The following is a 15,371-nucleotide window of genomic DNA, read 5'->3' as shown; positions in this document are numbered from 1 at the left end:
TTGTAACAAAGATTAAAAAGGGAAATGCAAAAATTGGCCAATTGATAAACATTTATTAATTTCTACTATGCACCAGGCACTGTGCTAAACCCTGAGGATACAAAAGAGGCAAAAGACAGTGTTGGACTTCAGGGAGCTCACAATATATTGGAGGAGACAAAAACAATATACAAACAAACTATATACAGGATAAATAGGAAATCATGAACAAGAAGGATATGAGGGGTTGGGGAAGGCTTCCTGTAAAAGGTAGGATTTTAGTCGGGACTTAAAGGATGCCGGGGAGGTCAGTAGTCAGAGTGGAGGAGGGGAGAGCATTCTAAGCATGGGGGACAACCTGAGAAAAATGTCCAGAGCTGTCAAGAGATGGAGGGTCTTGGTGGTGGAACAGCCAGGAGGCCAGCGTCACTGCATTGAAACGAAAAGTATAAGAAGCCTGGAGAGGGAGGAGGGGGCTAGGTGATGAAGGGCTGTGGATGCCAAACAGAGAGAGCATTCTGCATTTGCTCCGGGAGGCAATAGAGAGCCACTGGAGTTTATTGAGTAGGGGGAAATCACATGATCGGACCTGAGCTTTAGGAAAATCATTTTCCTGGCTGAATGGAGAATGGATTGGAGTGGAGAGAGACTTGAAACGGTCAGACCCACCATCAGGCTACTGTGATCACCCAGGTGTGACGTGATGAGCGCCTGCCCCAGAGGGGTGGCAGTGTCAGAGGAGAGATGTTGCAAAGGTGAAATGGATAGACCTAGGCAACAGATTTCATATGGGGGGATGAGAGAGATAGTGAGGAATCCAGGAACTAGGTTGTGAGCCTGAGGACTGGGAGGATGGCGGTGCCTCTACAGGAATAGGGAAGGGGGGATATTTTAGGGAGTACAATGATGAGTTCAGTTTGGGACATATTGAGTTTAAGATATTTATTGGACTTCCAGTTGGAAATGTCCATAGGGCAGTTGGAGATGGGAGACTGGAGGTCAGCAGAGAGGTTGGGGCAGGAAAGGGAGATGTGAGAATCAACAGCATAGAAATGGTCATTCAATCCATGGGAGCTGATGAGATCAGCAAGAGGAGTAGCCTAGAGGGAGAAGAGAAGAGGGCCCAGGGTGGAACCCTAAGGGACAGCTGTGGTGAGAAGGTATGATATAGAGGAGGAGCCAGCAAAGGAGGCAGAGAAGGAGCAGTCAGAGAGGTAGGAGAGCCAGGAGACAGGGGCGTCCCGAGACATATACAATATTCCTCCGGCAAAAAGTCCAATAGATCTCCCGCGTTCGGCAGCGTATGCAGCATCCCGCACCCATTGTCCCCCACTTCCGCAAAGGAGCCTCCAGTCGGCCAGGTGCGCGAGGGGAACGACTACCGAGACTCGGAGACCTCCGAGGCGTCCTAGAGAGGCAGCGGAAGTGGCGGGCCGGCCTCTGCAGCCCACGGGAGCGGGCGCTTGGGGGTGGGGCCGCACTTCCGGCCCCGCCATCGTCCGTCTGCTAGGGCCGGTCGCAGGTGAGTGCGGCTGGGCGGGCTTGCTGCCTCTGCCTTCTTCTTTCTTTTTTTTCTCCCTTTCTTTCTTTCCTTCCTTCCTCTTCCCTCCTCCCTTCCTTCTTCCCCGCCCCTTCCTCCTTCTCCCCCTCCCTCTTCCCTCTTCCTGTCCCCATTCCCCAGCCGGGGGGCCTTGTAATCGTCACCAGCGGCCCCCCTCCTTTTGTCCCTTGCCTTGCCTGGTAACGGCCCTGCCATGGCAACCAGGCAGTAAGCAAGTGCCTACTGTATGCTGGCACTGGGCTCAGGCGGCACGAGCCGTGGGTGCAAGTCCTTCCTCTGCCACCGATGCCCTGTGTGACCTTGAGCAAATCACTCCCCCTCCCTGGGCCTCAGTTTACCCCGTTGTAAAATGAAGGGATTAGACTAGATGGCCTGTGAGGACCTTGCCAGCTTTAGATCTAGATCTTAGGTGTGACCTTGGGCGAGTCACTTCCTTTCCTCTGGGCCCTAGTTTCCCTCTCTGTAAAATGAGGGGGATTGGACCAGACAGCCTCTGAGGTCATCCCTTCCAGCTTTAGATCCATGGCCTCAGGCACTGTCCAGCTCTAGGACCAGGATGCTGTGTGTCACTTTGGGCAAGTCACTTATTCTAGTTTTCTTGGGGGGAGGGAATTGCACTAAACTGCTCTCTGAAGTTCCTTCTGCTTCTGAGGGCCTATGTTTCTGCGTTTAGTAAAAGCCTTTCAAATGATGAAGATGCAGGGACAAGTAGGGAAGAGAGGAAACCACACTCCTTGTCTCTGAAAACAGGAAACTCTTCCTAATCTAAAAGAACAGATGTTGGGTTTGGATTTGTTTGGTGTTTGTTTTTATTTTTATTTTTAATTGTTTCAAAGCCATTTACATTATCTTCCCTTGGTCCTGCAGTCACACACCCCATTGATCAAAGTGACAGGCAGCTTTCAGGCTACAGTTTCAAGCCCACTCCCGTACAGCAACCCCAATTCCATGGCCATTTGTCTGTTAGGTATTTGCTGCTTCTTTTGGTCCAGAGATTGAACATTTTCTTTACCATCTTGACCCCATAGAGGATGCTAAGGCTAGAAAATTGTTTGACTCTATCTAGTCTCTTTTCCTTTCAAAGGTTTTTTTAATTAATTTTTTTTAAACATCTCTTTCATTTCCCATTATATTCCTCCCCCATTCAGAGAGCCATCCCTCATGGGGGTGGTGATAGGGGGTGGAGGGAGAATCAATTCACATTTTGCTATAATCTCAACTGCCTTTTCTAGTCAGGTTTGTTCCTGGTTCTCATGAAGTGCTGAAAACTAAGAGACAACCAGTGTATAGCTTAAGGGGTGACCTTCTGGCTCTAATTTAAACTATAATTAAGACATTTAAAGTGGCCCAAATAAGCTTTTTTCAAGCAGCAAACAATCTTTTAAAATAATTGAGTTTTTTTGTTTGTAAATCAGCTGAATATCTTTACCTCATCTGCAGTAGAGAGAGTATTGTATATACATTTTCAGTTTTCTTTTCATAAAAGGGGGAAGTAAGCCCCTGGGACTGGGCCAAGGGCCTTTCAGTTTTGAGTGAATTTTCCATTTTGGAGGTGAGGAGGGGGAGCCTTGGGTAATAGTCCTCCTAGGAAGAAGGCCCACTCAAAGCATTGTCTCAGATGACCCCAGTTGAGCCAGAAGGCCCTTATGGAATTGGACTTGAGAAGCAGGTCTTAGGAAGGTGAGCTCTGCCTCACTGAAAAGGTTCAATTTTGACAGAAAGACCTGAGATCTCAAGTGATTAGGGAGGGCCTCTTCTCCTACTGCATGTTCCAAAATAAACTGATTTCCACTTAGGCCCCCAGGCTCCCACCCTCTGGGTTTCCTGGCTGTCAGGGTACTATCATGGAATAGAAATTGGGGGGAGGGCTGCGAACTGGCCTTGGCATAACACAGGGATTGTTCCCTCACCTCCAAAGTGAGGGTTGTCTCCTCACCCCTTTATCAAGTAGCAGATTGGGTCACGGTGGCAGTAATGCCTACTATGGATTAGGCACTGGGAACTGAGAGAGAGCTGAAGTTGTCTGCCCTCAAGGAACTTAAATTCAGGAACATGTAGCATAGTGGGGAAAGGAGACCCTGAGTTCAAATCCAGTCTCACACATTTATTACCAGCTGTGTGTGTGAACCATCCTGGGTAGGTCACTTAACCCTGTCTGCTTCATTTTCCTTCTGTGTAAAATGGGGGGGGGGATGGTTAATAGCACCTGCCTCCACGGGTTGTTGTGAGGGTCAACTGAGATATTTGTAAAGTGCTTTGTAGACCTTAAGTGCCATATAAATGCATGCTGCTGCCATTATTATTGTCAATAATAACAGTAGTCACCTGGGGAAGATAAAGGAGTCTGACCTTAGGTAGGAAGAGCATTGGCTCCAGAGTCAAAGATCCTTCCTTTGATGCTTCAGAGCTGTGCGACCTTGGGCAGGTCCCGTTACTTCCTAGGGCCTCGGTTTCCTCACTGGACTGGGTGCCCCTGGAGGTCCCATGAGGATGTAACAGAGGTCAGGGCACGGGGTAGAGACGGGAGGACATGAGAGACCACTTTGCAGCCCCCATCAGATTTTGGCCTAAGGCCAGCCCTGCTACTTGCCCTGGTCCCTTCAGAAGATGGGGCTTAGGCTAGAGTCCCATGACCCCAGCCCGTTCCGTTGTCCTGTCCAGGAAGCCAGGAACGGGTGCCCTGGAGTGTTTCTTGGCTGGGACTCTACCATCTGGCTGCCTGATGTTTGGTGGGGAGCCAGCTCTGGGGCCTGCAGCATATGTCTGCTTTCCTTCCTCCTCTGGGCTGCTGCTGACAGCACTATTCCCCTCGCCATCCAGCCAACCAGCCAGCGAGTGAGCCATCACCCATAGAGAAGTCCCAGAGAGCTTCCACAGGACCCACTGGGTTAGCTTCAGCTCCATGCTGCAAACAAGCGTGTGCCAGGCTACTGAGGGCTGGCTACTGCCTCCTTTCCAAAGCCTAAAGGGCACATTGTGGATGCTGAGCCAAGATTTTAGGAAGGGCCCCTGGCAGCGCCCAGTGATCCCCTGTTCCTGTCCGCTCCCTTGTCCCCACTAGAAGAATGTCTCGGGCACACCAGGCATTTGGGTAAGGGCTGCTTAGAAGGGGTTCTTCCTTGGTTTCCCAGAATCCTTTGGTGGGAGAGGGGGCATCCAAGGCTCCCCAGGGGAACCATAGGGCTGGGCTGCTCTAACTCTTGGCTCTTTTGTCTTCCCACAGTTCCAGGTTTCTTTCCCACCCTGCCCAAGAGGGCCCAGGAAGAAAGGCAATGGCAGCTCCATTCCTGACACTCAGGTCTCAGGTGAATTGTGGCTTCCTCTGTCCTTCCTCAATTTTCCAGTTTGCCTCAGCCTCCCGTGTCCCTTCTGGGCGCCTGAGCCCCAGACCCCTCTCCCAGCAGCTTGGACAAAGTAATGTCATGGATTGTCATTATTTTGGGAGCTTGCCTATCCCCATTTTGCACATGAGGTCTGGCAGGCTGAATGGCTTACCTCAGAGGGTACAGCAGAGGTGTGGCAGAGACAGGCTAGGGGGCACAGGCCTCCTGTCTCTGTTGCCCTTTGTGGCCTGGCTTGGTGCTGCCACCTATCAGCTTCACATCCCTCTCTGGTCTCTAATGCCCAGCCTTTGCCATTTCCATGGGGTCATGGTGGGGGTTGTCTTTGGTGTTTTAGGAGTCTGTGACATTTGAAGATGTGGCAGTATATTTCACGGAGGAGGAATGGGACCGATTACACCCTGGTCAGAGGACCCTGTACCGGGACGTGATGCTGGAGAATTACGTGAATGTCACCTCGCTTGGTAAGGGCTGTCTCTTTGCTGACACAGAAGCCATTCTAGGCTTTCAGATTGGTTAATCGTGTGGAGTTTACATTTCTGTACCAGTGGATGTTACCAAACTCTGGAAGGACCAATACTGTTTGCATTTTAGAGACAAGCAACCACTGGAAATAGTATCAAGGGGTACCGTGTGGGCCTTGAGAAAGGAGGTAGGGGCCCCTGCACCCAAGGCAAGGGAGGCAGTTGAGAGACTTGGGTTTAGACCTTCTCTCTCTCACACTCCTCAGCTGTGTAACCCTAGGTGGACGAGTCATTTAACATTTCTGAGCCTCAGTTTCCTCATCTGTAAAATGGACAGAATACATGTAGAATCTACTTCCCCAAGGTGGATATGAGTCTCAAATGACGTAATCTATGCAAAGCCCTTGGGCCCCCCCCCCCCTTACTGCCAGTTATACAGTAAAGCAGTAATTAGCAAGCTGCCTGGGAGTGGAGTTTGTCAAAAGATTATTTAGAATGAATCATCCAGAATTAGAACCCCAAGTATCCAATCAGCCCATATTTGAGAAATCCTAGATTACAGAACATTACGGAAGAAGTGAAAAGCCCCAGGCAACTCAGAGCAGCACAACAGCGAGTGGTGTTAGACATGCTTCTCGTGCCATATGCGATAGATAAATTCCAAATGGATCCATAATCTAAATATTTTTAAAAATCATTTGCAGTCTGAAAGAAAATATTGCTTTGCTAATTATGGAGAGGAAACGTTTTTAGCAATTCAATAAATAAAAATGTCAGGAAAAAAATGGATGGATTTGATCATAAAATTAAAATTTTTCTTTTCTGCAACAAAAAGCAACACATTTGGAATAAAAAGAAGGAAAGCAGTTAACATTTCTATAGCTCTTTTTAGGTCTGCAAAGCATTTTTGTTCCTCACATAACAAGCCTCTGTGGTAGGTACTCTTACTATCTCCACTTTACAGATGAGAAGGCTGAAGCACTCAGGTTAAGTAACTGGCCCAGGGTCACACCCACTTAATAAATGTATTATGGTTCAAACTCAAGGCTTCCTGACTGCCAAGTTCAGTCCTCTATCCACTGTGCCACCTCTAAATTTTTTAATGGAAGTGTATGTTTTCAGCTAAAAATGAAACCTCCCATATTAACTTTCTCCAACCCTTTGTCATTTTCTAGATTATATTGTTTTTCAACCTCCATTAAAACCCTATTCCAATGCTGCCTCATGGCACGGAAGTGACCCAGGTTCTCTGAGGAAGACTCAGCCAGTGGAGAATAAACTCAGGAAAGTCTTGCTTCTTTGGAAAAGCCCCAGTCGAGGCCCAGGGGTAGACTGTCGTTCAGAGGCCAGCCTACCTCAGTGTGGAGGAAGCTGGCTGCTCTGTGGCTAATCTGTCTTGTTCCTAGCAGTTCCAAAAAACCAAGGTGTGGAGGGGGTACTTTCTTGTGTCGGTGGAAGGAGTATCCACATAGCTGAAGTCCTAGATCTTTGGAAGCGGAACAGAAATAGTGGACTTCCATGATCACCTTTCAGGCTGTACCACGTGGCCTGTTCTTATGCAGAAGCTCTTCTCCTTGATAATGGCCTGGAATACGCGGTCTAGCCTCTTTTTTTGATCATGGTCTTCAGGTAGTCCAATTCTTATATTGTCCCTCCTGCATCTGTTCTCCAGGTCTGTTGTTTATCTGAAGAGGCATTTTACATTTTCTTGTACTTTTATATTCTTTTGATTCTCCTTTACTTCTTCCTGTTGTTTCATTGAGTCATTAGCTTCCATCTGCTCAGTTCTGATTCTTAGGGAATTATTCTCCTTTTCCAATTTTCCAATTGTATTTTTAAAGCATTATTTTCTTTTTTGAAGCTATTGACTTTCTCTCTTATTTCTTTTCCCAATTTTTCTTTTACCTCTCTTATTTGATTTGTAAAATCCTTTTTGAGCTCTTCCAGGAGGGCTTTTTGGTCTCAAGACCAATTCTTCTTCCCCTTTAAGGCTTCACATGTAGGAGTTTTATCATTGTCTTCCTCTGAGTTTTTGTTTTGATCCTCCCTGTCACCATAGTAACTGTCAATGGTGAGGTTTCTTTTTGGTTTCTTATTCATATTTTTATTTTTATTTTAGCTTCTTTGGTGCCTTTTAAGGTTAAGTTCTGTTCCTGGGATACAGCATGCACTGTCCAGAGCTTCTTTTGCTGGGGGCCAGGGGCTAAGTCACCAGCTCTCTGCTCTGAGGCATCAGCAGCTTGTGACTTCTCACTGCACTGGAGGGCCCCAGCTTAGTCTGACCTGTTGGGTAGCCGATACCTCAGCTTGCAGATTGCCTTCTGTGCTGGGGCTGGAGGCCTCATAACTGGCCTGCTGTGCCACTAATTTCCAGGGCTAGGACCAGGGCTGCTGATCTGTGGTGTGACTAAGCCTTTTGCTGGCTTGCCCAGACACCCTCTGCACTGAGCTATGCTCCCCTTTTACCCAGATGAAACAGACCTTTCCTGAAGATCTTTTTTTTTTATTATAAAAGTATTTTATTATTTTCCATTTATATGTAGAGATAGTTTTCAACATTTGTTTTTATAAGATTTCTAGTTTCAAATTTTCTCTCTCCCTCCCCAAGACAGGAAGTAATCTGATATAGGTTATATGTATGTACAATAACATTAAACTTATTTCTGCATTAGTCATGTTAGAAGAATCAGAGCAAAAAGGAAAAACCTCAAAAAAGAAAAACAACAGCACCAAAAATGAAATAGTATGGTTCAATCTGCATCCATATTCCACAGTTCTTTTTTTTTTCTGGATATGGAGAACATTTTCCATCATGAGTCCTTTGGAACTATCTTGTACTGTTGTATTTCTGAGAAGAATCAAGTCTTATCACAGTTGATCAACCCATAATGTTGATGATACTGTGTACAATGTTCTCCTGGTTCTGCTCATCTCACTCATCATCAGTTGGTGCAAGTAATTTCTGAAGATCTTCTAGCTTATCTTAAGTCAGAAGGTTGTTTTGCTCCATTTTTTTTTGTTGTTGTTGTTTTGTTTTTACAGGTTTTGTTAGCTCTAAAATCTGTTGAGAGGCTTAATTTAACATTGTTTCTGAGAGAAATTTGGGAGAGCTCAGGCAGCTTCCTGGTTTCAGAGAGCTCATCTTGGCTCCACCTCTGGAACTCAGAAGTGCTTCTTTCCCCTTTGGTCACTTATGACTCTGAAAAGCCATCAAGTTAGCCTCAGTTGAATACAGATTTTGTAGGTTCCTCACCACTCGGCCCTGTTCCCAGGGGCTGGGTTTAGGCTTTGCTGGAGGTGAAACTGGCAACTAACCCAATTGATCATCTCCAACCTCTCAATATCCTTCTAGCCTGTTCTATTCCCAGTGCCCTAGTGCTGATCCCCAGCTCATTTACCTGCTCTGAGGAGGTCAAAGGTAAATGCATCTAAGTGTTGTGTGCCCAGCCCAACCTCTAGATATGACACTGATTCCCTCTCAGTTTTACCATTCTCACCTCCCATTCATGTACCTTTTAGATAGTTCCCCAGCCCCTCCTCATTGTAACATCAGTGGGTATTTATTTCCCTTTTCTTCCTGGCCACTATGGACTTGTGCTTGGAGGGAAGGGAGAGTGCTGTGTCCTGAGCCTGAATCATCATGTGTTTACCTTTCCCTTTAAGCAGGGATTCCCATTTCCAAGCCCGATGTGATTGCCAAGCTGGAACAAGGGGCAATGCCGTGGATCTCAGACCTTCAAGGTGTGGAACATGGAGAGGACCAGGCCAGCTGGGCAGGTGAGTCAGTGTAGTGTGTGGGCGCCTCAGACACTTTCCAGAGTGAGCCTTCTCTAGTCACCCCTTTGGTCTTGCCCAGCTCTGAGTGGTAGAGCATGAGACCTTTTCTCCAGCCCTAGCTCTTAGCCTTCCCCTCCTGAGCTCAGCAATTCTCTCTCTCTCTCTATCCTTCCTTTACTCCTTGAAAACTTGTTGCCTACCTACTGTATCTTAGCCCATTACTTCAGTCAGTCCCAGGGAAGCAGGTTTTTTAAATTATATCAAATTTTGTTTTTAAAAAAGTTTATGTCTAGGGGCAGCTAGTTGGCGCAGTGGATAAAGCACTGGCCCTGGAGTCAGGAGGATCTGAGTTCAAATCCAGCCTCAGACATTTGATACTTACTAGCTGTGTGACCCTGGGCAAGTCACTTAACCCTCATTGCCCTGAAAAACAAACAACAACAAAAAGTTTATGTCTTCTCCATAAGAGTGGTATATTTCATCACAAACAAACAAACCCAAACTTGGCTAAACTCTAGGAAGACTGTATCCACATTTCCTTCATCTACTAGTTTAATAATCCTGTCCAAAAAGGAAATTAAGTTAGTCTGGTATTAACTGTTTTTGGTGAAGTCAGAGTGGCTCTTTGGAATCATTGCTTCCCTTGGTAGATGTTTGCAAACCATAATAATAATAGCAGCTAACATTTGCATAGCACTTACTGTGTGCCAGGTCCTGTGCTAAGCACGCTACAATTATTACCGCATTTGATTCTCACAATGACCCTAGGAAGTAGGTGCTATTATTATCCCCATTGTGTAGTTGAGGAAACTGAGGCAGACAGGTGAAATGACTTGCCCAAGATCACACAGGAAGTATCTGAGGAGGCTGGATTTGAACTGGGGTCTTCCTGATTCCAGGTCCAGCACTCGATCCACTGAGCTTAGATTTTCCTCTAGAATTAGCCCAGTGATGATCCCCTGTAACAAAAAAATACGGTCCAGCCAAACAATTGAACATGGTGGTCATGTCTAAAACTGTATGCCTCGTTCTTCACACCTTGTCCCCTACTTCTTTGCCAAGGGATGAGGGCATACCCTATAATCAGTCTTCAAAGCCATGATTGGTCGTTACATTGACAAGAGTTCTTTTTGGCCCTGTAGCCCCCGCCAGTTGGCCAGACTCCCATTGGGAATCTATTCTTCTGGCATTGCCCTGAATTTCCCACTTCTAGATCTGTCCCCTGGCTTTGTGACCAAAGCGTCAGCTCTAACACATTGGACATTTAATAGTCTCAAAGGGGACCAAAATGAACACATGTAACAGAGTTAGTATTACAAGATTACAAGTACAGTTATCCCTTCCATGTTGCAGGGGTTGGGGGGCATGGCACCCCGTGATCTGGAAAATTTTTTGGCCCTCCCTTTGTACCAGAGAAGAAGTCTGAATTATTAGAAAATATCTTCATATTATCTAATACTATACATAGGTTTTATGCATTTCTGAGTTTCTAAACTTTTTCTGTGTCATCTGCTGGCTTTTGCTTCCACAAAAATTCCTATTTAATTTCTCATGCCGACCTGCACTATATAGAAAGTATGATGGGAAAGTCATGATGTGGAAGGGGTCACTGTACATTCAAATGCAAGTTCAGCAAACATTTATTAAACATCTTTTGGTGAGGCAGCTGGGATGCAGTGGGAAGAACAGTGGAAATGGCATCAGGACACCTGGCTCTGAAATCTCTGCTGCCCTGGGTAGACACCAGGAGCCCTCTTGGCTCTCCCTCTTAGGACAGCATCGGTCTGGTAGGTCTTCTGAACTCTCTTGGGTCTCCTTGAGATCACGTGCTGTCTCTCTGAGATACAGCGTGGGGCTTTGAGGGCTTTTCTCCTGCCCATGCTAACTGGCATGCTGAAGCTGTCTTTTCTGCTTTCTTGACCACGTGGCTTGAGACCCCGAGAAGTTAGGGAGACTCATGGTCAGTTCTTTACTGACATAATATTAATCAAATAATAATATGCTCACTACCAAAACGGATCTCTATAGCAATAGCAATTATTTAAAAACACACACACTTCTTGGTTGTGTGACCTTAGTCACCTGGCTTCTCCAAGTCTTGGTTTCCTTAACTATAGGATGGGTGTGATTCTTCCTAGCACTGCCTATCTCATGAGACTACAGAGTGAAACAAATGGAATGACCTGGAAAGCTTTTAAAAGTCATAAAGGTCTCTGCATATGTTAGTCTTGATCACTGATGTTGTTCTGCTCCCTTGGAGGTCTGCCTTGCAGGACCCTCCCTGATCTGGCTCTCCGACCCTGCCACCATTCTCTGCTGCTTTTCCCTTAGCCTGCCTATTCTGACCAGTCCAGGCACTCTTCCTAGTCACCCATACACACCATGGACATTCCCACTTCTTTATGGTTTGGGACATTTGAGCTAAGCCTTAAGGGATGATTCAGTAAGTAGAGCTTAGAGAAGAAGCAGGTTCGAAGCCTAGACGGGAGATGTAGTGGGGGCTGCCTGGAAAGGAATAGTGTAGTGTGGACTGGGCCAAAGAGAGATTGGTGCTCTACAGTTGAGCCAGGCCAAGGAGTGGGAACCTGGGTGAGGGCACCGACGGGCTGTTCAGCAAGGGGCCACCATGATCAGCTCTGAAACTGCAAGGACACACTTTGGAGATAAGAATCGGTTTTTGAGAAGGCTTCATTGGAGAAAGTGGGACAGGAACTTGACCTTTTTGAAAAGATGGATAGAATTGGATCACGGAGAGGGAGAGAGGAGTTTGAGGTAGTGAAGGTGGGAGGCGTGAGGAAGACAAAAAGAGGAGACACGTGTGTTAGGATGACCTAGTGAGACCAGCCTGGTTGGACAAACAGGCTTTGGAGAGAGATTAGTGGCAAATGAGGGGACATAGGTCAGGCAGGGACCAATCGTGTAGGCTCCTGAAAGCCAGTCTGTCAAGTTTGGATGCGATACCTTAGCCAGTATGGATCTAGTGTATGTTTGGGAACCAATACAGGTCAACTCAATAAACGTTTATTGAACACCCACTTATGTGGCAGGTACTGTGCTAAGTGCTAGGGATACAAAAAGAGACAAAAGACCGGCTCTGCCCTCAAGGAGCTTACAGTCTGATGGGGAGACAACATGCAAACAACTACATACAAACAGGCTCTAGACAGCCTAATTAGGGGATAATTAACCAATTAAGAATTAAGAGGGGTTAGAGAAAGCTCCCTGTACAAGATAGGATTTTATTTGGGCCTTGAAGCCAGGGAAGTTGGTAGTCAAAGTGGAGGAGAGTATTCTTGGTATGGAGGGCATCCAAAGAGAATGCCTGGAGTCAAGAGATGGGGTGTCTTGTTCCTAGAACAGCCAAGAGGCCAGTCACTGGATGGAAGACTGGAGAGGTTGGAGGGGGCTGGGTTATGAAGGGCTTTGAATGCAAACACAACATTTAATATTCGTTCCTAGAGGCAGTAGGGAGCCACTGGAGTTTATTGTGCAGGAAGGTTAATTGGCCTACCCTGTCCCATTGTATCCTCCAGTACTTGCATACAGGGAGAGCCTGTGGGTGAGAAGATTATGAAGAGGGGAAATTTTCAAAGAACTATTAGATCAGTTAATGGGGTTTTTTAAAAGCTATAAATTGACAACCATTAGAAAACTAAATTTCGGGGCGGCTAGATAGCACAGTGGATAAAGCACCAGACCTGGATTCAGGAGTACTTGAGTTCAAATCTGGCCTCGGACACTTGAGACTAGCTGTGTGACCCTGGGCAAGTCACTTAACCCCCACTGCCCCACAAAAAAAAAAAAAAAAGAAAAGAAAACTAAATTTCTAAAAGGTGAGAGAAAACGCAGATCAGCAAAATTAGAAAGAAAAAGAGATAGATAAGCTTTTGCAAGAACACAGAAGCAACAAACAATGAGGATGTTAGGGAATGTTGCATGTAGTTATGTTCTGAAGGGAGGGAATTCAAAGGGTATAGATGATTATCTCCCAAAATAAAAGCATCAGAATTGATGTTACAAGAGGTAATTACTCATTTCAGTTATTAATCTGTGAAGAAATAAAAGAGAGGACTCCTCAAAGAACTGCTTCAGAGAAAATCACATGGCCTAGACCAGCTCATAGCTGAATAGGTTCATGTGTTCAAAGAACAAATAACCATAAATGTAGCGAAAGATGGGATGCTGCCCCACTAATCTTGGGGAGAACAGTATGGTATTCATCTTCACATCTGGGCAAGATAATACTCAAATAATTACAGACCACTTTCCCTAATGAATATAAAGGCAGAAATGTTCGCGTTAAATGTTACTTAAATGTTTAACCAGGCCTCTGATCCACTGACCAGATGAACAAAATATAGTTAGTACTTCCTTCACTGACACAGATTTCACCCCGTGCTGTGCCGCTTCTCCATGCCCTCTTGTAAATTCTCCACCTGGATTCCATGCAAAATGTTGAGGCCTTTCTTGTAGTTTCTTGTGACATTTTATGGATACCAGTGGAACAAGCTAAGTTTTGCCCTAAGACAAACCCACCTTTGCTGATTTTACATCTCTCTGATGGCATCCTTTATGCTGCTCATATAATTCTTGGTTGGTAATGTATTTGTTGTCTACTCATTCTGACTGTATGTCTCCACCACCCTATGGATGATCCTCAGCCTCGGAGATGATTATATTCTATGACTCAGCCACACAACAATACCGGAAGAATGTTGTTAAAATAACAGACCTTTGGGACCAGCTAGGTGGTGCAGTGGATAAAGCACTGGCCCTGGATTCAGGAGGATCTGAGTTCAAATCTGGTCTCAGGCACTTGACACTAGCTGTGTGACCCTGGGCAAGTCACTTAATCCTCATTGCCCTGCAAACAAACAAAATAACAGATATTTGTTTTAGGGAGAAACAGTTTCCTTAAAAACAATGAACAGTTTTCCTAAGACAATACAGCTTGCTTTCCTCCTCTTGTTCAATTTGGGGACCACCTTTTGGGGCTGTCCTTCATGCTGCACATCATAGTAAAAAGTAGGCATTCTGTTAATAGTTAAGGCTGAACCCCCTCCTTTGAATGATGACGACTGTAAGTTGTTTAGGAGACACTGAAACGTTCCAGGGCTTGGTGAGTCAACACGGAGTCGTCCACAAACAGGAGTTGGCCAAAGGGCTTGACCACATAGAGAATCCCTCTTCTGTTAGACTCTGTGGTTGTGACACCCATACGTGTGGTAGGATCAGAGACGGACTTAGAGCTAAAAGAGAGCTTGGAAGTCAGATCCAAACCCTGACCATCCCCCCCTCCCTTTGATAGATAAGGATGCTTAAGGCTTTGGCTTTGGCGTCCTGTCAAACGCTTGCATACTTACTGTCCGTTCTGCTGGTTTTTTTGTTTTGTAAAGTGGTGCTGCTCATCATCTTCCACCATTTCATTCTCCTCTGCAATGTTTTGCAAGCGTGGTGGGATTATTATTATTATTATATTCTAAACCACTGATGGCTTTGGCTGATGGAGATGATTTGCCAGCAACTGCTACTTCTAAGCTGGTTTTTTCTTTTTTTTTTTTTTTTTTGCCTCTCGGCAGCTTCTTTATATACATTTCTGTAGGAACTGTTAATAATCAGAATTGATATCTTTCTCTTTAGAATACATTTAGTGTATCAGATGCTAAGTTAATGTTTATAGTCCAAAAAAATGTGTTTCTTAGCACCTTCTTCCCCATTTTCTGCTGTCACTATGTCTCACAGTCACGGTGGCCAGTTGATGCTTTCATTTGTTTTTTTCTTTTTTTGAATAAAAGTATTTTATTATTTTCCAGTTACATATAGAGATAGTTTTCAACATTTGTTTTTATAAGATTTCCAATTTCAAATTTTTCTCCCTCCCTCCTCCCCCCCCATGCTTTCATTTGTGATGGTGGTTTCCAGAAAGCTTGTTACCCAGCAGCCCACCTTACTGGGGATACTCAGCTCAATTAGTTCTTGGACAGTGGACCTAGTCTGTGGCTGAACTTCTGTGGGTAATAACATTGATATATCACTTTTAAATTCACATCATGCTTTTTTTTACAATAGCCCAGAGGTAGAGTATAAATGTACCCTCTTTAAAAAAAAAATATTTAAAGAAGCATTGTAAACTTCTTTGGTTTAATTTGTCGACTTTCTTCTCATTTTCTAATTTTACTTAATTCTGCAAAAATGGAAAGTAGCATTTTAGTCATTGAACTGGACTTAACCACTTTATCAGCTGCATAG

At 45.3% G+C, this 15,371-nt stretch overlaps 1 protein-coding gene and 1 pseudogene across 2 annotated transcripts; both read left to right on the top strand.

Annotated features, from left to right (window-relative positions):
* Positions 1-15,371, top strand: part of LOC122733483 — a 71,767-nt pseudogene that overhangs the window by 50,518 nt on the left and 5,878 nt on the right.
* LOC122733482 (zinc finger protein 2-like) lies at positions 1,426-15,157 on the top strand. Of its 2 annotated transcripts, none has more exons than XM_043973926.1 (5): positions 1,426-1,501; positions 4,764-4,845; positions 5,219-5,345; positions 9,009-9,122; positions 15,045-15,157. In XM_043973926.1, exons 2-5 carry the CDS (start codon positions 4,813-4,815, stop codon positions 15,113-15,115), a joined length of 345 nt encoding a protein of 114 aa, XP_043829861.1. In that variant the 5' UTR covers positions 1,426-1,501; positions 4,764-4,812; the 3' UTR covers positions 15,116-15,157. The 2 variants fall into 2 exon arrangements, with proteins under 2 accessions (XP_043829861.1, XP_043829862.1); XM_043973927.1 differs by lacking the exon at positions 15,045-15,157 and adding an exon at positions 10,789-10,911.

Source organism: Dromiciops gliroides, chromosome X, assembly GCF_019393635.1.
Source record: "Dromiciops gliroides isolate mDroGli1 chromosome X, mDroGli1.pri, whole genome shotgun sequence".
NCBI lineage: Eukaryota > Metazoa > Chordata > Mammalia > Microbiotheria > Microbiotheriidae > Dromiciops > Dromiciops gliroides.
This window is presented reverse-complemented; position numbering and strand designations above follow the sequence as displayed.